The sequence below is a fragment of the Cryptomeria japonica genome, chromosome 8 (assembly GCF_030272615.1).
Source record: "Cryptomeria japonica chromosome 8, Sugi_1.0, whole genome shotgun sequence".
NCBI lineage: Eukaryota > Viridiplantae > Streptophyta > Pinopsida > Cupressales > Cupressaceae > Cryptomeria > Cryptomeria japonica.
In genome coordinates this window covers 507054375-507079055 of record NC_081412.1, presented here as the reverse complement: position 1 = coordinate 507079055, position 24681 = coordinate 507054375, and the positions used below count along the sequence as shown (strand labels likewise).

The 24681-nt window shown below is 33.4% G+C and overlaps 1 protein-coding gene across 1 annotated transcript; it reads left to right on the top strand.

Annotated features, from left to right (window-relative positions):
- The first annotated feature begins 237 nt into the window (after positions 1-237).
- Positions 238-2220, top strand: LOC131071131 (probable 2-oxoglutarate-dependent dioxygenase AOP1). Its single transcript, XM_058006840.2, has 3 exons — positions 238-656; positions 1471-1798; positions 1879-2220. Exons 1-3 carry the CDS (start codon positions 268-270, stop codon positions 2146-2148), a joined length of 987 nt encoding a protein of 328 aa, XP_057862823.1. The 5' UTR covers positions 238-267; the 3' UTR covers positions 2149-2220.
- Positions 2221-24681: the final 22461 nt, after the last annotated feature.

Here is a 24681-nt window from a genome sequence, read left to right as displayed (position 1 = left end):
ACGTAATGCCAAATTTCCCAAAAAAAAATTCTTTCGGTGGCAATCTAACAGAAATCTATTGTATGTATGCAATCAGATTATTTGTGGGAAACCATTAAAAATCTCTGTTATCACGTGGTTTGGACTTTTCCGAGAACAAACATTCATACCTGGCACTTTCATTATAACGTGCTAGACCCGTTGAAAGACTTATTTAAGATTAGGTCTATTTGAATGAAATTCCAGGCAACAGCTTTTCTAATCTTGCGTTGCCATCATTGATTTGCCATGCCTTCGTCCCTGGAAATTGAAGTTGATATCCCTGTGATTGACATGTCACAGTTTCCATTAGACTGTGAGGAAGGAGGCGGCCTGGACAAGCTTCAAAATCATCCCATGGTGGCCACTGTGAGAGAAGCATGCATAGAATGGGGATTCTTTCGTGTTGTCAACTCTGGAATTCCAACAGATCTTCTTCAGAGTGTGGAGAACATAAGCGAGGAACTATTTGCAATGCCTGCAGAGGCTAAAGAAAGAGCCACAACATCCAACCCACCTGAGAGCTACAGCCGTTCATCATTAAAAGAGAGCTTCTGCATCCTGAAATTGCCTCATTCAGATTCTGTCAAGGAATTGTCTTACAAAATATGGCCAGAGAAGGGAAATCAAAAGTTCTGGTACGGATCCTCTTCTTTTTCATTACTGTCACAGGTTTAAACAGTGTTTTGGTACGGATCCTCTTCTTTTTCATTACTGTCACAGGTTTAAACAGTGTTTTGATTTGATTAAATGATTCATCTGAAATCATATTAATAGATAAATTTTATTGAAGAAGTTACCAAATTTCAGATGAGTCATATAAGCAAGTTATCTATACCAAAAATCTTTGATCATCTTTTAATTGTGTTGATTTTGTGTTTGTTTCTATGTTTTGTGTTCTTTATTTCTCAATCCATTTGACTTTATATTCATCTACTTTTTAAAAATATGTATAATATTGTTTTATAAACAATCATTAGAAAATTTCTGACAGGTTATCTTTGATACATGTTTTGATTTGTCAAGGATTTATCTTCCAAATTATTCTAAAAAAGGCAAATCAAAAGTTCTGATAAATTTGTTTTTTTAGGGCAAATTTAAACAAACCCATTCTATACTTTGATTTAGTAAGATAATTCATCTGAAATCATATTAACAAGTGAATTCAACAAACAAATTAATATAATTTCAGATGAATCATTCAAAAAATTCAAAACTTAAAATATACTATTAAACCAAAATTTCTATACTGTCTAATAGCTTTATATTTATTTCTATATTTGATATTCTGAACTTCAATCTCATATGAACTTTACCAATATGATTTTACATCTACACACTTATTTGATTTACAGATATCTATTAAAACAATTCTCATAGGTTATCTTCCACACATATTTTGATTCCACGGCCTTGTTCTTTATAATTGAGCTGTAATGTTTAATATGGCAGCGAGACAATTGGGACATACACCTTTGCCATGGCAGATTTCCAACAGAAGATCAGTAAACTCATTCTTGCGAGCCTCGGATTGGACGTGAAAACTTTCTACCGTTCTGATTTCCAAGACTGCTTAGCTTACATGGGTTTACTCCACTATTTCTCCAATGGAAAATCCACAGAGGAGGAAGAGGCCCTGTTTGCACATACTGATCTCACTTGCTTTACAATCCTCTACCAAGTTGAAGGGGGCCTTCAGGTTCGATCCAGTGAAGGAAAGTGGTTGAATATCAAGCCCATATCTGCTTCCTTTATTGTCAACGTAGGCGACTGTCTTAAGGTGTGAATCTTTGAAAAGAAACCTATTTACTGTAAATTGTGTATTTCCTTTAATTTGACATAAAATTATGTTTGGTACAGGCATGGAGCAACCGCAGATTCCGCAGCGCAGAGCATCGGGTTGTTTATAAGGGATGGAAGGATCGGCTATCTGTGCCATGGTTTGTACACTTTCCTTATGATAAGGAAATATGGGCTCCAGAGGAGCTTGTTGACGACTATCATCCACGACGTTACAGGCCTTTTATTTACTCCCAATTCAGGCATGATTTTTACAGTAATTTACGCTCTACGGAGCATAATCTTGCCGCATTCCTTGACAGTTACGCAGGTGTATGCTTTGATGATTGAAATCATGACGTGTATTGGTCCATTAGGAAGAACACAGTGTTTACTGATATACGCGTGTGAATTTGAAGTGTTCTTACCAAAATTATATACATCTACATATTTGTTTTTAATAAAATAAGAGTTTTTAAAAGAGTAAATGATCTAGAGTTATGAATTGGGTTTTAAATCTTGATCACAAGATCACTATCACCGCAGCTTATCAATATGAATATGAACAATAATATGACAAATTTAATTTAGAATAATATTTTAATATTTTTAATTTATTGAATATCAATTAATTAATAATTTAAATAATATATATTTAATTTTATTAGAATATTATTCAACTTAATTATTAATTGATTAAATTTTATATATGGGGCAAATTGTAATCAGCATCTTCCTCCTTCTTTAATATTCAATAGTTTTCTTTTATGATTTTATGCTTTAGGCTATTGTCCCATCCACATTTTAAGATTGTGACTATTTCATCCATCTTTTTTTGAAAAAATATAAAAAACTTATTAAAGAAAACATAAATATATATGCTGTTTTTGTTTTTGATTATATAAGCACATAAAGGTTTTGATCCCATAAAAAATTAGTAGTTCAAATTAGTAAACCATTAGAAACAACAATAAAGCCAAAAACAACTGTCAAAAAGAAACAAGTTGTTCAACAAGAAACTCCATAAGGAACTACCCTTTAACATACCAAAACAATAGTCTAAAGTATTAATACTATAACTATATATTCTATGATTAACTAGACACGCCGACTTAAACCAAAAAACTAACAAAAGTCTATAAACTAGCATAAAAGGTAACATCATCTTTTGGGAGCAGAAATAAGCTCTCAATCCTTCTGAAATGCAACAAAAGATTATTTCCATCCAGCTTTGCCCACTTTGCTCCTAATTTTTCCTACTTCCTTTTACTCAGAACTCTGACCACTCTTCTCCAATTGTTTCCAAATTTTATTAGTAATTGAAATGAAAGAATTAATAGCATTCTCCATTTCTCTAATCTTTTGATTATTACTCCCCTCTAATTCGACTCAATATTACCCATTCTAACACAAAAATCAACAATGTACACTTTAAAACCATCAGTAAAATTAATATTATTCTGGGTGTTCTCCTCTTCTTCCTCTAGCTGAAGGTTGTTCCCAAATTGGCCCATATCTTCATCAGTCTCCATATCATCCTTGTCTTGTTCTTTATCTTTCTCACCAAGATTAATATCTTCTTCCAGAATTTCTTCATCATCCATATCCTATTCATAGTCATCATCAAATTTAGTCTCCTCGTTATCATCATCTTTAACAAGGATAAATTCTTCTTTTGAGGACAAAACATCTTAGATTCCTCCTCAACAACCATTTCTTTGCCCTTAATCTACACCCCTTTCTCATTTGAGGTTGCCTTAGTGAAGCGGGCAGACCTTTGACCATCCAACAAAGTAGACGCAGATACATTCTCCTATTTGTTCTTTTCATTACCCTTCCTATCATATTCCTTGTCTTCGACTAAATTTAATTTATTTTTTAAACCTTTTGTTTAGTCTTTCAAAACTCAGAAGACCCCGGGAGAAAAGGAGAGGTTTTCCACTTTTTAGGTGTCACTTTGAGAAATTCATTTTCAAGAGTAGTACGGGGAGGAGTCGATTTTTTGTTGTTTTCTTTCTTACCTAAGGGACTTTCCTTTCCAAGAGAATGAGGCTCACTATCAATAAGTCCAATTCTTATATAAAAGGGGTAGGAGGTTGGGGATTGTCCAGGAATTTGATAGTAGGGATGCCACACACCTCCATAGCCAAGGCATACTTATACAAGGCCATGATTAAGCCTTGATGTAGGGAGGGGAAGCTCCTTTTTCAATGAATTGTTGTAGAGAGGAAAACAAATAAAATGATACATTAATCCTTTCATTATGTCTAATATGATCTATGATTATTCGTATAATGAACATCTAAAGTAAAGTATTGCATAATGTGAAGAATTACTAGGATATTAGGACGAGGCAAGTTCAACCTATTATACCCATTTTGTAGATGTCCAAGTTGCTCCCCATCTTCTAAGAATTTGTCAATGAACCTCTAATAATTCCCTGAACTTTTCTCGACAACCAAGTAAGCCCATCACATTATAACCTAGTGGCATTCACAATTGGTTCTAATAAGTGTAAATAAGTAATAAGTGTATTAGACCTATCAACATAAGTAAAATAAGTGTAAACAAGTAATTATCAGTATGTTGAGAGGTCTAATAAAAGTTTATGTAGAATATAAGTAAAATAAGAGTAAGATATTTTATTTATATTATGATATCATTAAAGTTATGGAAAAAATATATAATACTTAGTAAAGTATTTAAATAGAAGACTTATCAAACAGAATGGTATATTCCATAAATTGTTGAAGACAGGAGGGGGTCAACAAAGAGGCAACTTAAAATTCATAATTAGAGTAATTCTTGATAAAAATTTAAATATTCTTACTTAAAACTTAAGCCATAAAAATGAAAAGAGGTGGACGAGGGATCTTACTATGATAGATCTCTACTACTATTAAAAAAAAATCTACTGACATTTCTTATTAAAATTAAAAACTTGGGAGTAGAATCGTACTCTCGAATCCTTCAAAAAATCTTATGTTGGAATCCAAATTTTCTCAACACATCAAAAATAAGTCTAGAAAACTCAATCATAAGCTTTAGAAATATCTAACTTGAAAAACATACTTTCCTTTCTAACATTTTCAATAGACTATATAATATCATGAGTAGAGATAGCTACATCAATTATTTTTCTACCAAGTAGACAAAATTTCTAGTTATGAGAGATCACCTTTGATAGAAAATATTTGATCCTAAAACTAAAATTTAAGAGAACACCTTATGAATTTGGTATTGTAGAAACTAATGATCTAAAAAATTAACATGGAATCGATCTCTTTCTTCTTAAGGATGAGGGTATTGAATTTTATTGAATTTTTTAAAAATAATTTAAAATATTTTGAAATCTAAAAAATTTACAAATTATAGCTATAACATATTTTTGAATGATATACTATAAGTCCTAGAAAAAAGTAGGTCAAAAATTATCTAACCTAGATGCCTTAAATACACCCAAAAAAAAAGAGATAAGTCATAACCTCATTATTTAGCGCGTCCTTAGATGTATCAAAATTATCTTCACTAGATAAAATCATAGGGATGGCTTCTAAATGTTGATTAAAATAATTATTAAGATATATATGCTATTTGGTTAGAAAAGAGTGGAAAAATCAAGTTTCCAAAGTGCCCAATTTTTCTCAAGTACTAACTTTAGATTTATTCATATCCAAATATTTGCTAATGGCATTTTTCTTTTTGTGAAGAAACATAGATGAATTAATAAATAAGTATTTCTATAAGCCTCACTCTAGATTTTTGTTTCTAAAAAAATGTCCTTTCTTTACATTATTTTCTAGTAAATATACATCCTTTATCAATTCTTATTATCAATTCTTACTATGGCTATAATCTTCTTAACTTCTACTTTTTGTTTTAAAGAAATTTGTTTTAATATTTCATTAGCTTCCTAATATTGTCAATTTTTTTAGATTGTTGAAACATAGCATATGGATCTTTGACCAATCAAAATTATAGTATCTTGAATTATGATGTTGGGAGGGCCTTTTGACTTTTAATTAGCTCAAATTAGAAGAAGAGGGCTATGACCAAAACTCACTCTTGCCAAAGCTAGAATAAAAATATTATTGAAGATATCATAAGTGTAGGAATTAAGAAATCTATCTAATTTTTTTTAGATAATATGATCATTGTTATGTCTATTTGATTGAAAGTAAAAGGTGAACAATTGAGATAAACATCAATAAGATTAGAAATAGTGATTAAAATAAAATATCAATAATTCTATCAAAATAATTCATAAGACCACTTCTATGCTCAAATAAATAAAGAGGAGTGTTAAAGTCGCTAGCCAACATCTAACAAAAATATTTATAGTCTTCTACGATAAGATCAAAGACTACCAAACCCAAAATGATTTCTATCCAATTTAGAGTTAGGAGCATGCACATTTGAAATTCTAACCATGACATATTTGATTATGACCTTTTCCTTCTAACCATCTAAATTCTATCAGCCATGATGCACATATTTAATACATCATCACTTAGTATTTTCAAAATCTTTATGAATCATTTAAAATAATTTTGATGGTAATACATAGTGATGTGCATATCTTGACCTAGTTTTGTAGAAGTATGAAAGATATTGGTAAATTACTAAATTTCCAATTATTATTCTCTACTTTATTTCCATTCATATTATAAATTTAATTATATTAACTGATTTTTGGTTTTTGGTTTTTGTCTAGGAATATATTTTCTTATTTGCAAAATTTTAGTGGACAATAATCTCGAACAAGAAATTAGATAGATTTAATTAGATGAATGCTGATAAAAGTTTGAAGTTACACAAATCTGAAAATTAATGATGTTTTTATATTTTATTTATAAATTAAAAATATTTTCTTAGCATGTAAGAAAATAAAAGCTCTATAATAATCAAATCTTTTGAATTATTTATTATCTTAAATTAATTCTCTCTTATACTAGATCACATCATTAAAATTGTCATTGAAAATATTATCAAATATTTAGCAAACATGAATATTTATAATCTTATTGATTAAATAAGTTATATAAAATAACTCTTAATTAATATAAATATATATTATTTTAATAATATAATATAAAACACTATATTAATTTTACCTATCAACCATTTGATAACAACTTTCAATGTTGTTACTTTTTTGAATCACTTCAATGAATGCTTGTTGTTAATAGTCACCATGAATATATTTTGCATATCGAATGTGACACTATAATGTATTGTTCTTGTACAAGCCACTCTTTCCCATTTTATTTTTCATTTATAAATATTTTGTGTGGCATATTCATATTGTTTTCATCCTATTTTCTAGGGTTTATAACTTGAGCTTTATATAAATAAGCATACAGACAATCAAAGTTTCGTAATATGAGATTAAAGGAAATTCTAAAAATAAAAATTATGATTAATTCGACATTTCTTGACAATTGCATGGGTGTATACTTTGATAATTGAAATCATGAGATGTATTAAATATTGATAACATGAGTTATGAACTGAAGTTTAAATCTTGACAATAAGAACATGGTCGTCAAAACTTAATCATCAAGATATTTATATGAATAGTAATATGAAAATTTTAACATAAAATAATATTTATATTTTTAAAATTTATTAAAATATTGATTAATATATAATTGAAATAATATATATTTAATTCTATTAAAATATTATTCAATTTTATAATTAGTTTTAATGGGCATCTTTCTCATCCCTCGTCATTTACCAATTTTGTTTTATGACTTTATGTTCTAGACTATTCTCCCATCCATATTTTAACTATTGCAATCCATCTATTTTAAAATATATATAAATAAATATCTTATTTTTATTATATATTATTTACTTGTCAAACCATAATACTTTAAAATATTCATTAATATCTATGTTTATTGCTTTTTTAATAATAAAAGCATTCAATTGGTAACGGTCATTTGTATTTAAAAAATATTAAAATAAAAAGAGGCCATTATCACCCCACAAGATGGTGACCTTAAGAGCATTTCTCATGGGTAGTTATTATTTTAATAATGGAGAACATTAATAGATTTGGACTTATATGTATGGAATTTCTTTAGAAGTCACGGTCTTTAATGTATATTATTAATGATATATTTATTATATTTTTATTTAAAATATATATTTGAAATATTTATATAAAATATTTTGTAGTTATGTTTATATAAATGAGTAATTGTATTTAAATATGCAATATGTGTTGTTAGGTCTAATAAAAAATTATATAGAATATAAGTAAAATAGTTGTATAAGATATTTTATATTATTATGATATCATTAAAATCATGAGGAAACATATAAATGTATGTGAAATGTCTAAATTGAAGACTTATCAAACATAATGGTATAATCCACAAATTATTAGAGGAGGAGAGTGTCAACAAGGAGGCAACTTAAATTTCATAATAGAATCATTTTTGATAAAAATTTAAATATTAATTACCCAAAACTTTAGCTCCACAACAATGAAAAGAGAGGAGGACAAGGGATCTCACTATAATAGATCTCTTCTACTATTAAAAAAATTATCTAGTCATGCCTTTGATTAAAATTTAAAAAATTGTGAGTAGAATCATAATCTTGAATCCTTACATATGTTGTAATCCAAACTACACACATTAAAAAGATATCCTCAAAACTCAATCATAAAATTTAGGAATATCTAACTTGAAAACCATTCCTTCCTTTTTAATATAATTTTTCTACCAAGCACAAAAGATTTCTAATTAGGAGAGATAACATATCAAAATTTTAGAGAACATCTTATGAATGATATTGTGGAGACTGATGAGATGAAAATTGACATGAAATCAATCTCATTCTTCTTAAGAGTGAGGACAATAATTTATTTTTTTTAAATATTTAAAATATTTTGAGATCTAAAAAATTCACTCAATAGCTATAATGTTATTTTGAATGATATACTATTATTCCTAAGAAAAATGTATGGAAAAAATAATTTAGCCTAAGTAACTTAAATATACCAAAAGAAAAGATGAAATCTTAACCTCATTATCTATCACATTCTTAGATATATCAAAATTATCTTCACTAGATTAAATTATAGTGATGGCTTCTAAATATTGATCAAAGTAATTATTAGAATAGATAGGCCATTTGGTTAGGAAAGAGTGGAAAAAATAACTTCCCAGAGTACCCAATTCCTCATAAGAGTAACCTTAGATTTATCAATATACAAAAGCTAACTAATGATATTTTTATTATTGTGAAGAAGCATAGTTAGATGAATGAATAAGTACTTCTACCCCTGTCAATTAACTCGAGGTTTTTGTTTTTCAAAAATGTCCTTTCTTTTCATTATTTTATACCAATCCTCCTTAAAAGATTTTTCTACTAAATATGAATCCTTATTTCTTGGTGTGGCTATAATATCTTAAACGTTTGAGTTTTTTTTAGAAATTTCTTTTTTCCTCAAATAAATGATTTGTTCTAATTTTTCACCATTTTCTTAATCTCATTAATATTTTTCAAGACTGATGAAACATAAAACAAGCTAGAATATGAATCTTCCACCAATAACAAATTTACTATCTTAAATTACAATGTTAGGCCTACATTATTTCATAGCAAGTTAGATAAGGGCCTTTTAAATTTTTATTAACCCAAATTACAAGAAGAGGGTTATGATCAAAACTTGCTCTTACTAAAGCTGGAAGAGAAATATTCCTAATGATTCATAAGTGAAGGAAATTAGAAATCTATCTAATTTCAATTAGATAATACAATCATCATTATGTCTAATTGACCAAGTAAAAGGTGAATTGTTGAGATACACATCAGTAAGACTAGAAAAAGAGTTAAAATTAAAAAATAAACAATACTATCAAAATAATCCATAAGGCCGCCTATATTCTCAAAAGAATAAAGAAGAACTGTGTTAAAGTCACTAGCCAAACATCCAACAAAAATATTTATATTTATAGTCTTAGATAAGATCAAATATTGTTCAACCACAAATGCTTCCTATGAAAGGAAGCTAAGGTGTGGAAAACACTTCCTAACACTAATCTAGTGGGGGAGATTCTATAAATTTTCTTTACAAATCTTCTACATAAACACATTCATATGTAGCAAATAAACATGCATAAAGATAAACACAATGAACACAGGATATATCATGGGGAAAACCCTTTCGGGTAAAAAACTCTACACTCCAAAAGCATAGTACTTTGTATTCCAATAATCAAATTCTTACAATACAATGCCAGCACTTAGCTTCTTCAACAGGAGTATGCAACTACAATCCACAACCTAGATTAATTCCAGCAGCATAACACTTCACCTGCAAACATTACATATCTAACACTCCTCGAGACTACCTTTTATAGAGAAATACAACTCAAGATGAAGCTTCTAGATGAAGCATCAAGATGGGGTCGTGCATAACAGTTGGCCCTATTTTCTAGCCACCCAAAAGCATGCAAATGACACATGTATGTCTCCAAATGACTCCCAATTCAAACCTCCTAAATTGGGCACTCAAAATTTACTATTTCTAGGTATGACAGATGCTCTTACGCATCTTACAACACTTACAGTTGTAAGAGAATCCATCATAAATGACCAATTTTAGCTTATTCGCTTACAACTCGTCATAACCCTCTCTATGCAAAAGGTATCTCTTTCCACTTGTCCATTATGTCATAGAATTTGTCATAGACCGACACTTGTCAAGATCCTCACATGGGATGCCTACCTCCACATGTGCAACATATGTGTCATACAATCATCGCCAAGTAGGATGCCACCAAGCCTGTGGATCCCACTAGATGACTAGACATTTGTAGGTAATAAATAAAATAATAAATAAATGTATTAGCCAATGTTAGGATTTGCAAAGGTTTAGACACCTTAATCCCAACATTCACCCACTTGTCGAAGACCTTTCAAATAACCCATAAATAAACTGCAGGGGGTCGAGAGGCCAATAGAACTGGAACACCATCTGAACTTCTCTGTGCTCACTAGTTTCATCAATGCATCTGCAACATTCGTCATAGTGTCAACCTTCTCCAATTTTACCTTCCCATCCTCTACCATATATCGAACAAAATGAAACTGAACATCAATTTGATTCGTTCTAACATGGAAAGTCAGATTCTTTACTAAGCAAATAGCACTCTGACTGTCACAACAAATAGTAATCAATCCTGCATCAAACCCAATATCTGAACACAATCATCTAAGCCAAATGGCTTCCTTACAAGAATGAGTAGTTGTCATATACTTTTCTTTTTTCGTGGACAAAGTGACTACAGCTTGTCGCTTACTCATCCAACTAATAGCACCACCATTCATAGTGAAAACATAACCACTAGTGGATTTTATGTTGTCAATATCTCTTGCCCAATCTGAATCCACATATCCATGAATACATACAAAATGTAGAGTCTAGTAGGATAACCATGATAACACAAGGAGTACTCAGAAGTACCCCTCAAATATCTGAACACTCTCTTAACTGCATCCCAATGCACCTATCCAAGATTATCCATATATTGAATTCGGACTCTCGTTGCTTGGGCAACGTCTGGTCTTATACAGACAATAACATACATGAGACTGCCAACTACACTCGCATATGGTACATTGGTCATGTCCTCCACCTCAGAAGGAGATTTTGGACAATCCTCCACGTATAACTTCATTCCTAATGCAATGGGAACTATCATGGATCTACAAGTTTTCATGTTGAATCTCTCCAACACCAAATTCACATACTTACTCTGGCTTAACCAAAGCTTTCTATTAGATCTGTCTCTTCTGATTGCAATTCCTAGAATGTACCTAGTTGCACCTAAATCTTTCATCCTAAACTATGCTGACAATTGTGACTTCAAGCCAAAAATCAAATGTCCATTCCCAAACAGTAATATATCATCCACATATAATGCAATGATGAGAATGCAACTACTGTCAGTTTTAAAGTAAACACAATGATCAAATTTTGACCTCTGAAATCCCAAACTCAACACATAGGTATCAAAATTTTGGTACCACATCCTAGGAGACTGTTTCAAACCATACAAAGACTTTTTCAACTTGCAAACCAAATTTTCTTTACCTTTCACTACGAAATGCTTCGGATGTGACATATAAATTTCTTCCTCCAAATCACCATGAAGGAATGTTGTCTTCACATCTATTTGCTCAATTTCTCAATCATGAACTGTAACAAGTGATAACAAGAACCGAATGGATGTCAGCTTTACAACAAGAGAGAAAATCTCACCATAATCTATTCCCTCAACTTGGGAATACCCCTTCGTGACCAATCGTGCTTTATGCTTCTCAACACTACCATCAGGACCCAATTTTTTCTTGAACACCCATTTGCATCCCACTGGCTTACATCCTTCAAGCAAAGGTACCGGATTCCAAGTATTATTCCTCTTAAAAGATATCATCTCATCATTCATGGCTTCCATCTAGGAATCTACATCATGCATACTCATAGCCTCTCTAACAGTCCTAGGCTCATCAGTGTTAGCAATAAAAGCAAAAATATAATTGGAGTCTAACAATGAATAACCAAACCTATTTGATGAATACCCATATCTATCAGGTTGTCGCATATCATGAGTAAACCTCCTCAAAGGTTGAGGTTGAGGTTGAGGTTCTTCATCTTCTTCAAAACTTTCAAAGCTGCTAGAGCTATCCTAGTCATTAGGTCCACCAGGAGCTCATAGTTCTTCTTTCTCAGGGGTAGAAGAAATTTGAACTACCTCCTTATTTTGTTTCTCCTCTTTCTCTGGTTGTATCTCAGTAGTGGAAGGTTTCATCTCCCTAAAAATAACACTTCTAATATAGATAACCTTCTTTGTCACTGGATCCCAAAGCTTGTACCCTCTTACACCGACACCATAGCCAATAAAGATACACTTCACTGCCTTGTTCTCCAACTTAGATCTCTTTTCATTCAGAACATGAGCATAAGCTTCACAACCAAATACTCTGAGATGTCTCATCGAGGGCTTATTTCTTGACCACACCTCCATAGGTGTCTTATCAACAAGTACTAATGTAGGAGATCTGTTTACCAGATAGTAGGTAGTGGCTACTGCTTCAACCCAAAACTTTTGTTTGAGGCTGTTACCACTAAGCATACTCCTAGCCCTCCCCTTCAATGTCTTATTCATCCTCTCTGCAACTCCATTTTGCTGAGGGGTGTATGGAGTTGTCTTATGCCTCTCAATCTCTTTGTCTTTATAGAACCTGTCAAAATCTATTGAGCAAAACTAACCACCATTGTTAGTCCTCAAACACTTAATCTTTCTACTAGTTTGATTCTCAACAAGAGCCTTAAACTCCTTAAACCGACTAAAGACTTCATATTTACTTCTGAGAAAATAAACAAATGTCCTTCTATTATAGTCATCAATGAATGAAGCAAAATACATAGATTTTAAAATCGAAGGAACATTACCAGGACCAAAAACATCAAAATGTATCAAGTCTAACAACCCAGAAGATTTGTGAGAACTAGAGCAAAACTGAACATGATTATGTTTACCATAGATGCAGTATTCGTAGAAATAAAACTCAAGATTACAATCATCAAGCCCATCTATGAGGCATTTATTTTTTAGGGTTTTGAGACCCTTCTCACCAATGTGACCTAGTCTTTGGTGCCATAACATTGTCTTCTGAGCTAGGAGTTTCATCTTCGAAGCATTGGCACCCTTAGGTACCCAGAAAGCACAACCATAAGATGTAGAAGCAATAGTCCTCTTCACAGCTCGGTCTGATGGTGAGGATAAAGAATCTAGAGACCTCTTCTTGGACTCCATAGAAGCATTATTGCACTCTACATTGCATGGATCCAGCTTATACAAGGTACCTATCCAAACACCCTTAGCAAGAACCATAGAACCTCTAGTCATCTTACATCCACCTTGCGAGAAAACAACCTACACACCCACAACACTCAACTTACTTACAGAGAGTAGATTATGCATGTCAAACCCGGGATGTGCATTACACCATCGATCCCCTTCACTCTTCCATCGAGGAATCTAATCTTGACTCTTCCAGGACCAACAACCTTCAGATGAGATTCATCACCGAGATACACCTAAGTTCCACCATCATATTTTTCATACCTTGAAAACCAACCCCGATGTGAGGCCATGTGAAAAGATGCACCTGAATCGATCAAGCACACATCTTCTGATGCATGTGTTGCCAAGGCTACGACAAATGCTTCACCATCATCTTGAGAGGATTTGTCTGAATCTAAATCAAAGGATCTATTCTTCTTCTTTTTCTCCTCCTTACATTCTTTATGGAAATGACCAGTTTTGTTGCAGTTCTAGCACTTTGCCTTGGACTTTCCAGGAGACTTAGATCTCCCATGGGATTTGGATCAGCCTTTTTCATCTTTCTTGTCCTTCTTTTTTGCCATTCTCTTTTGATCTACCACGAAATGCAAGAGTCTCCTTTGTTTACTCAAAAGTCTTCCTCTGCATCTCTTCAGAAAGTAATGATGCTACCACCTCATTCATCTTAAACTTGGTGGTTGTACTCCCAATAGCCATAATAAGGTGGTCCCATGAGTCAGGCAAAGAACACAAAAGAAGCATGCAACAATTATCCTCCTCAATCTTGTCACCAACAGAACCCAGTTGAGCAATAATCATATTGAATGCATTGAGATGATCAACAACAGATCCTCCATCTTTCATCTTTAGAGAATACATTTTCTTTCTTAGAAAATTCTTGTTTACCGGGGATTTAGCTTGATAAACATCTCCAAGCTTCTTCCAAAGATCTTTCACAATCTTCTCTTCATGGACATTCAACAATACAGAGTTTGCCAAACAAAGACTTATAAGGCCCTTAGCTTTTCAATACATTGTATTCGAAAAATTCTATTCTATATTCTAAGGTTTTATTCCTACTATTGTCACCCATAGATCTCGATCCATGAGCATATCCTCCATTTTCAACTTTCACAGTTCGAAGTTGTTGCCATTAAAATTCTCCATATCAAATTTTGTGGATGTGCTTGCCATCTTCTTTCTGGAACAAGATTTTGAAAATACTTTGCAAAAGCTCCTACTCAAACTAAGATCAGTACAAAAAACCTGCTACCCAACAACAGAACCAAAACTAGCCAGGCTCTGATACCAACTAAAAGGAAGATAAGGTGTGGAAAATGCTTCCTAACACTAATATAGTGGGGGAGATTCTACAAATTTTCTTTACAAATATTTTATTACAAAAATAGAAACATATTCATACTTAGCAAATAAACATGCATAAAGATAAACACAATGAACACAACATATATCGTGGGGAAAACCCTTTTGGGTAAAAAACCCCACACTCCAAAAGCACAATACTTTGTATTCCAGTAATCAAATTCTTATAATACAATGCCAGCACTTAGTTTCTTCAATAGGAGTTTACAAATACAATCCACAACCTAGATTAATTCTGGCAGCATAACACTTACACCTACAAAAATTACATATCTAACACTCCCCAAGACTACCTTTTATAGAGAAATACAACTCAAGAGGAAGCTTCTAGATGAAGCATCAAGGTGGGGTCGTGCGTAACATTTGGCCCTATTTTCCAGCCACCAAAAAACATGCAAATAACACATGTACATCTTCAAATGACTTCCCATTCAAACCTCCTAAGTTGGGCACTCAAAATTTACTATTTCAAGGTATGACAGATGCTCTTACGCATCTTACAGCTGTGATATCTTACAACACTTACAGTTGTAAGAGAATCCATCATAAATGACTAATTTTAGCTTATTCTCTTACAACTCGTCATAACCCTCTCCATGCAAAAGGTATCTCCTTCCACTTGTCCATTCTGTCATAGGCCAACACTTGTCAAGATCCTCATGTGGGATGCCTACCTCCACATGTGCAACATATGTGTCATAGAGTCATTGCCAAGTAGGATGCCACCAAGTCCATGGATCCCACTAGATGACTAGACATTTGTAGGTAATAAATAAAATAATAAATAAATGCATTAGCCAATTTTAGGATTTCCAAAGGTTGAGACACCTTAATCCCAACATCTTATTCAATTTGGAGTTAGAAGCATGCGCATTTGAAATTTCAATCATTTCATATTAGATTATGAAGAAGAAGAAAAAAAGACTTGGCCTTTATTTCTAACCTCTACATTCTGCCATTCATGATGCACATATTTAATACATCAAATTACTTATTATTTTAATTTTTTAATGAATTGATTAGAATGTTACACCTTTTAGAAGAAAATATGTTGGCATCTACATGTAAAATAATTTTGATGGTAATATATAATGGTGTGCCTATCTTGATTTTGTTTTGTAAAAATATGAAAGATTAAAGTTCCAATTATTATTCTCTACCTTATTTTCTTTTGACATTAAAAATGTGATTAAATTTAAAATTGGTTCTTGATTTTTGTCTAGGAATATCTTTTCTTAAAATGAAAAAAATTAGGGGACAATCATTATCAAGAAACTAGATTAGTTAGATTAACTTTAATTTAGAATGAATGTTGACTAAAATATCTTATAAATTATTTAGAGTTTCTTTTATTATCATATCATGAAAATTATCAAAATTCGTAATATCATCTAAAGATACTACCAAATAACTAATAAACATGAATGTTTATAATCTTATTAATGAAAATGTTGGAATTGATTATCTTGAGCCCTTCGTTAGCCACTTAACTTGTCAAAGATAAGACTTTAAGATTTCTCTTTGTCCCTCTTTTTTGGTACGTAATTTTGAATTTTTCTTAAACAAGTAGGAATTTTGTGTAAAGGACAACAACAGACAAAAAAAGAGAATGTTGCATGCAACAATTAGAATTTAGAGAAACAAGTTTGTTGGGTTCTAAGTAGAGCTGGAATTTAGAGTGACAAGTTTGTTGAGTTTTGAGGAATGTTGCAGCAATATCAAAGTTTGTGAATGTGAAGAATAAAGAGTGTGCAGTGCAGTAGTAGCAAATAGCTCCAAGCGAAAGAAAGGAAGTAAACAAAGGAAGCTTCATATGAGAAAAAGAAAGGAAGTAAACAATAGGCAGCTCCATATGAGAAAAAGAACAAGGGGTTTTATATCAAAGCATTAATCTTACGGTATTTGATATCAAAATTAGAAGGCCCTAAATTATTTAAACTCTATTATATTATCATATCATTTAAACTATAAAAAATAATAACATCATCTAAAAACACTATGAAACAAGAGTTGTGTTACAACTAGAGTCCCTGCCTTATGCAAAAATAGGAAATTTTGCAACAAAAAAAATAGGAGATTTGTTTTTTGTTAAAAAAATCTGAGTGATTTATGAAAATAGTAGAGATAAACTTATTTATTTTTTTTGTTTAATTATGTAGATATTGGTTGATCTTAAAATTTATTAATAATATTTAAATTAATTAAAAAATTATACACAACATAATAAAAAAATAAAATTTTGAAATACCTCATCTATTAATTATTTCATAGAAGTGACATCCTAATTGCAATATTTTTGTAGCTCAATTGATAAGAAATTAAAAAAATTCATTTACTTTAGAGGTGAGAATTTGAAAATATTAAATGCTTTATAATAAGAAAGTTAAAATCATTTTATCACATATACAAAATATATAAGCATAAAAAATTAGTTGCTTCTCCAATATTTCTAATTTGATGTAAAAATGGGTTAAATTAAGTGAAGACTCAATTTAAGCCTAGGTTAAATGTGGGGCCAAGCAAGTGTTATTATGGGCTTGCCCATTAAACATTAGAAGATATAAAATAATTATTTTATCTTTGCAAATTGATTGATCAATTTTTTTTCTTTATTTTCAAATGGAAAATTAAAAAAAGTACTAGCAAAAATACAAGCTACCAATCAAAAAAAAGGGAAAATGAAAAAAAAATTGAAAAAATAAAATGATTCCAAACTATAGCATATCTCATTTTTTAGGTTTAGTGCATGGATTCCAATGCAAATTAATTGCAAAAAAATGCATTGAAAACATCAATCTCTGCCTTAAAAGGCATGGACTTATAACTAATAAAAATGAATGTTTATAATCTTATTAATCAACTACTATATAAAATGACTCTTGATAGAAACTTTAATTGTTGTTAATAGTTTGAGTCACTTCAAGGAATGCCTACTATTAATAGTCAGCATGGCGCTCCAGCTAATTAGCATATAGAATGCACGCCATTATAAAATTTATTTGGTAGGGGATTAATTTGATTCTTAATAAATGCAATTTGAAGATCTCAGCTATAAAATGTATTGCCCCTGTACAAGTCACTCTTTCTCACATCTACAAAATGTGTCTCAATGTAAAAATATTATGTGGTGCATGTTCATATAAAAATTGCACCCCTTTGCAATTTTGACCGCATTTGGGGCCCTCAGCTTAGTTTTTGTATCCCCATGCCTAATTTAGGCTTGATTATGCCTTTACCATGCAAATTTGGCCTCATTTCCACTTTATCCCCTGCATAACCCCTTAGTATGGCCCCCAAAAAAGGGATAGGACCAGGGCGTGGTGCTTTGGTCCTCGTTGGGACTAGGGCACCGTGCTTTGGTCCCCCTCAATTGGGCCCTTCTTTGATCCCCTCTTGCGCCTTAAAAAATGAGCGAGTAATCTCTCCCCGTAGCGACCTATGTCAAAAAATGAATACATTTTTCGACGGGCAAGTATATAAGGACGTTTTCCCCTCTTGTTTTCATAACACAGACATACAAGAGATCATAAGAGAAGGGTGAGATTATCATCAAGCATTCAAGCATTGGAGCATTCATTAACCATCTCTAGAGGTCTTCAAGGCTGCATTCTTCATTCATCAATTATGGAGCATAATTACATCATTTGCAAGCATGGGTGTGTGATTAGGGTTTTGTCATGTTCATGCCATTTCATACAACATATGTGATTACATTCAAGAAGCAAAGCATCATTATCATTCATTGCAGATCTGAGGTATATCCTTCCATTATTTTATTTCATTATTTGGAATATTTAATTCAAGGTTGATTACAAATTGGGGTTTGACTTAGGCAAACCCCTATTCCCAATCTATTTCCCTTCCTTTTTGTGTGTAGGAAATAGGTACGGAGTTGTACTCTTCAGAATAGGCATTATTTGAAGAGATGAATCAACCCTCTTTGGCGTGCAAAAAGGTAGGAGGATGATGCAGGAGCATCCCCGATCAATGAGAAATCTTGCATCATCCAAAAATATTTCCTTTCGGTTTTGTTCTTATTTAGTTCTTTGTGCAGTTTTTTGTGTTATTACCGGTAGTTGCTTGTTCTTCGTGGCAAATTTGATTTTTTAGTTTCTAGGCTAGTTCGTGTGCTTAATCTCAGATTTTTCAGTTCATTTGTGTTCTTTTCTAGTCAGTTATCGCTTCTGGTTGACTATTTCTGGGTTCCTAGATAGTTCTTGTGCTTACAAGTTGGTTTTCCTCCCTTACTGACGTGATTCTTGGCATGTGGATCTATCTTGGGTCTTGTCTAATGTTCTTTGGCGTGTGGCTAACCTTCTTGCTGAACTGCATCGCTTAGTTGTTATTTTTCGGAAAGATTTATTTAATTCTTAGGGCCGACCTTTTTACACATTTTATTTCCTACATTGGTAAATGTAATCTTATGAGGCCGACCCAGATATGTTCTAGTGGGTATAAATATGTTATTATGTAATCATTTGTAGGGGCAGAGGAAGCAGAATTGAGAATAAGGATTGAGATTCGTATTTTGTGATCTAGTTGATTCTTAGAGTCCCAAATTGGATTGTATCTGGCTGATAAGATGCATGTAACCGGTCAATTATTGAATATTTTTTGATGATAATATGATGATTGCTGGAATTTCTAAGGAATTAATATGATTTGTTTGTGTAATCTTCTTATGTTTTCTTACTGCTTTCGTTGTGTTGCTCTTGCTGCATAAGCTAGTTTATTCTCTTTGAGGGTTTTACCAATTATGGCTACATCAAGTGGTATCAGAGCTGGTTATGGACTGGCTAGTGGAAGAATTGTTTGCAAACATTGAGGCATTCCTTTGGGTGGATAGATCATCGATTGGAGGTAGGTTGTACGTGTGTTCAATAGATCGTTGAGGGGAGGCAATTGAAACCGACATTTAGATCACCGAGTTGAGGCAATTCGCCAAAGTGGAAGAGGAGATGCAGCCTAGGAGGACAAACCCTCGGAGGGGAGAGCAGATGATGGAAGACTTCAAGAATGAAGTGAAGAATGAAATCTGAAACTCTTTGGCTGGTTTGTAGAGAAACCCTGATTCTAATGATGAATATGAGGAAGCCGGTGAAGAGCTTGAGGAAGCTGATGTTGGTATATGATGAAGCGGTGACAATGTATGTTGTCATTGATGTCAATAGGTGAACCGGTATGAACTGGTATGAAGATTGGAAGTGGTTATGGTCAATTGGGATGGAGTGGACTGGTGTCGGGGTTCACTAAGTGTGACTACCGGTTAGTAGTCTCTATTCAGCTCTAGGGTTTTTGGTTTGGCCTATGCGGTGCAACCGAAGACATTTTGTGATGAGTTAGTTAAGAGATAAGGATGAGATCATGGTGCCATGTCAATTATGTGCATGTGAAGGATTTCTTTGAGGATCTTGCACGTGAAGATCAAATGCATTGAATGACTACCTCGAGAATGCACGATATTCTGAGTGGTGTATGAAGTGTGCATGATGGGTTACTGATTTCGGGATGCGGTGAAGATCGAACAATACAGAATGACTTGAGATCTATTTTAGATCACTTCATTCTATCTAATGGATCTAATAGTTAGGATTGGACCGCTTGTAATTGTAAACCTAAATTGTTTAGGGTTTATGCTACCGACCTAATTGTTGTCTATAAGGTTGATGATGTTTGTTATTGTTGTGGTTGGCAAAAGTTGTGTGTGTTTGCATGTTGAGATACTTGCCAAACTAGAGTGTGGAATCTGCAGAGTGTGATTGTAGAGGAGAGGAGCCGAAAAGGATCTCCCTTAGCAAGTAGTGTTGTTATCAGATCAAAGCTTTACCTGTTGACTTCTAACCATTTCAACATAAGGAAAATCCCTTGACCAAGTAGCTTTAACAGGCTTGTTGCAAATCCTCTAGCTAGGTGACTCAAGTTCATTGAGTTCTTTAAATCCTCTAGCGAGGTAACCTTTAACAGGGTTTCAACCTTTAACAGGGTTTATAACCATCCCTTAACCAGGTAATCTCTAATAGGATCGGTTCCTAACATAACCTTATTGTAAAGTCTTTAACCGGACTAGGCTCCTAACAGAGTGGACTTCAAAAGAGTTCAAAACAAGCTTGTGGGTATTCATCCCCACCGTGGTTTTTCCCATTTGGGTTTCCACGTGAAAAAATTTGTGTGTTATGGGTTGTGATTGTTCATGTGATGATTGAGTAGTTGTTGATTAAGTTAGTTATGCATGCAGTGCTAAATGATTGTGGTATTGTTGATACAACTCGTGCTTGATTATATCAGGAAGTATTCATCAAGATTTAAGGTCTGTCAAATGTTGTCTAAAGTATCTGTGTTTAACCGGTATACCCATGGTTAAGTTCAGTGGTGAAGACAACTGGTCAACATTATTTCAATATGATAAAGTGTTGAGAAAGTTTTTGCTTATATTGATTCAACAACCCCCCCCCTCTCAGTACTAGTTACGGTATCATTTGTTCATCATTATTCATCAATTGGTATCAAAGCAACTCTAGGTCCTCGATGATATAAGCTTAATCGCTTGAGGCAAAGGATCCTGCTTTAATGATGAAGAGGGAAGGTCCTAAGTTCAATAGGGATAATTTCAAAATATTGAAGGACAAAATGAAGATTTATATCAAGAGTTTGGGTGCTCAACACTGGAGCTATGTTGAGAATGCCTATGTAATCCCCATTGGCACTCTAACCGATGATCAGAAAAGAGAGATTCAAGAAAATGGGCAAGTCATGGAAGCCCTTATTAGCAGCTTGTCCGATATTGAGTTCATTGATGTACAAGATAAGGACACTCCTAAGGATGTATGGGACACATTGGAAACCATTTATGGCGGTGATGAGCATGTCAAGAAGGCTAAGGAAGAAAGCCTTAGAGGAAAATTTGAAGACATGAGGATGGTTGAAGGTGAGACCTTTCAACAATATGGCATAAGGATCAAGACTGTGGTTGGAGATGTCAAGAGCACTGGTGGAATAATTTATGATGCCACCATTGTCAGTAAAGTTTTGAGATCATTGTTGTTAGTCTATGCAATCAGGGTTTCCGCTATTCAGGAGTTAAGATCTATCGACAAGACAAAGGTATCTCTAGACTCTATCATTGCAAAGTTGACTGCATATGAATTGAATAGCTATGATGGTAGTGTTCAAAAGACAAAATCAGCCTTTAGAGCGTTTGTTTCCTTCGCACCAACCAGAAAAGGAAAAGAAGTCAGCACCAGTTATGAATCTACGCCAAACAGAGACATGGATGATGAGGAGATTCTGATGGAATTTGAAGCTCTTCTTGCCAAGAGACTTCCAAAAGGAACCGGAAAATACAAAGGTAAGCTTCCTCTAAAATATTTTTCTTGCAATAAGATAGGACATATAGCTGTTAACTGTCCTAACAATGACAAAAAGGATAAATCGGAAAGGTTTAGAAAGTATAAAGGAGGAGGTAGGAGAAATTGTCTTGTTGCAGTGGATGAAGGTGTTATCGATGAAAAATCTGATGATGAAGAGAATGAGGACATAGTGTTTGTAGTTGTAAAGGAAGAGTTGTTTGATCAGAAAGCCCTTGTCTCTCGCATTGACAACTCTAATGAGTGGATCATTGATAACGGGTGTTCTCACCACATGACTGGTGATCGAAGAAAGTTTATGTCTCTGGATGAATATGATGGAGGTGTTGTTTGGTTCGACAACGATGTACCTTGCATAGTGAAAGGAAAAAGATCCATCTCATTGAATGGAAAAAGCAATGTGAATGATGTCTAGTAGGTGGAAGGCCTTAAGCACAACCTTTTGAGTGTTGCTCAGCTGAACAACAAAGGACTCATTCTGGAGTTCAAAGGTGGAGTCTGTAGAATAATTGGAAACAGTGGTGAACTTATTGCCACCGATAAGCAAACCAGAGGAAACTTGTTTCAGCTGAATGCCAAGATTAGTCAGTGCCTGATGGCGAAGTTTGATGACAGTTGGATATGGCATAGGAGACTTTGTCATATGAATTTTGATAATATTGTAAATGCTAGTAAGATCAAGGCAGTAAGAGGATTTCCTTTGCTGAACAAACTGGAGAATGCTTTATGTAGAGAATGTCAACTTGGGAAGATATCTTCCTGAACATTCAAAGGTAAGTCTTTTTCAACAGAGAACTTACTTGATCTTGTGCACACCGATCTATGTGGTCTGATGAAAACAAGAAGTATTTAGGGAGATCGGTATTTCATGATCCTTATTGATGACTGCTCAAGAATGATGTGGGTCACATTCTTGAAAGACAAGTATGGGGCGTTTGGAAAGTTCAAAGCCTTTAGAGCATTGGTGGAAAAGGAGAGCAATAAAAGAATAAAATGCCTAAGAACTAATCAGGGAGGTGAATTCACTTCTGATGAATTCAACAAGTAGTGTGAAGAGAATGACATCAAGAGGCAGTTGTCTGCCCCAAGGACACTACAACATAATGGCATAGCAGAAAGGAATAATAGGACTGTAGTTGAAGCGACCAGAACTATGTTGATCTAAGGAAAGGTTGCTCACACTTTTTGGAGAGAAGCAGTGAGCACTGCAGTCTATACCATGAACCAGGTACTCATCAAGAAAGGTAAAGACAAAACACCCTATGAGTACTAGAATGGGAGAACTTCTAATGTGAGTTATTTCAAGGTGTTTGGCAGTAAGTGCTATATCAGGAGAGGTGAGCATCTGAGTAAGTTTGATGCTAAATGTGATGAAGGAATATTTTTGGGATATTCCACTAAAAAAAAATCTCTCAAATGCTACAATAATAGGACTCAGAAAATTGTTGAGAGTATCAATGTCAGGGTTGATGAATCCTCTGAGGAGCCTGAGGAAACCTGCAGCAAGCAAGCAGAAGATGAACTGGGTGTAGCCTTCTGGGAACCGGTTAAGAAGGAAACAAGTTGCAAACACCAGAAAGACCTCAGTGTTCCTATACTGATAGAAGCTACAATAGGTGAAGAAGAAGATGAAGTGGGAAAAGAAGAGGAAAAGCAAGCAGAACCAGCTAGGGTCATTCCTAGGTATGTGAAACTACATCATGATCCGAAGCAGATCATGGGAGATAAAGATGCAGGGATACTCACAAGGAGAAAGGTGAAAGAAAACTCTTGCATGATTTCAAAATTTGAGCCTAAGACCACTAGACAGGTACTTATCGATGAAGACTAGATAAAGGCAATGGAAGAGGAGCTAGACCAGATAAAAAAGAATGCAACATGGTCCTTGGTACCCAGACTGAAACATAAGAATGTAATTGGTACCAAATGGGTCTTCAGAAATAAGCTCAATGAAGAAGGCATAGTGGTAAGGAACAAGGCAAGACTTGTATGCAAGGGATATGCTCAGGAAGAGGGAGAAGACTATGGAGAAACCTTTGCCCCAGTGGCTAGACTAGAAGGTGTTTGAATGCTACTTGCATTTGCAGCATTCAAGGGATTCAAAGTATACCAGATGGATGTAAAGTCTGCATTCCTGAATGGAATCCTAGAAGAAGAAGTGTATATTGAGCAACCGAATGGGTTTGCTTTGTCAGAAGATAGTAACATGGTGTGTAGATTACACAAGGCCCTGTATGGACTGAAACAAGCACCAAGGGCATGGT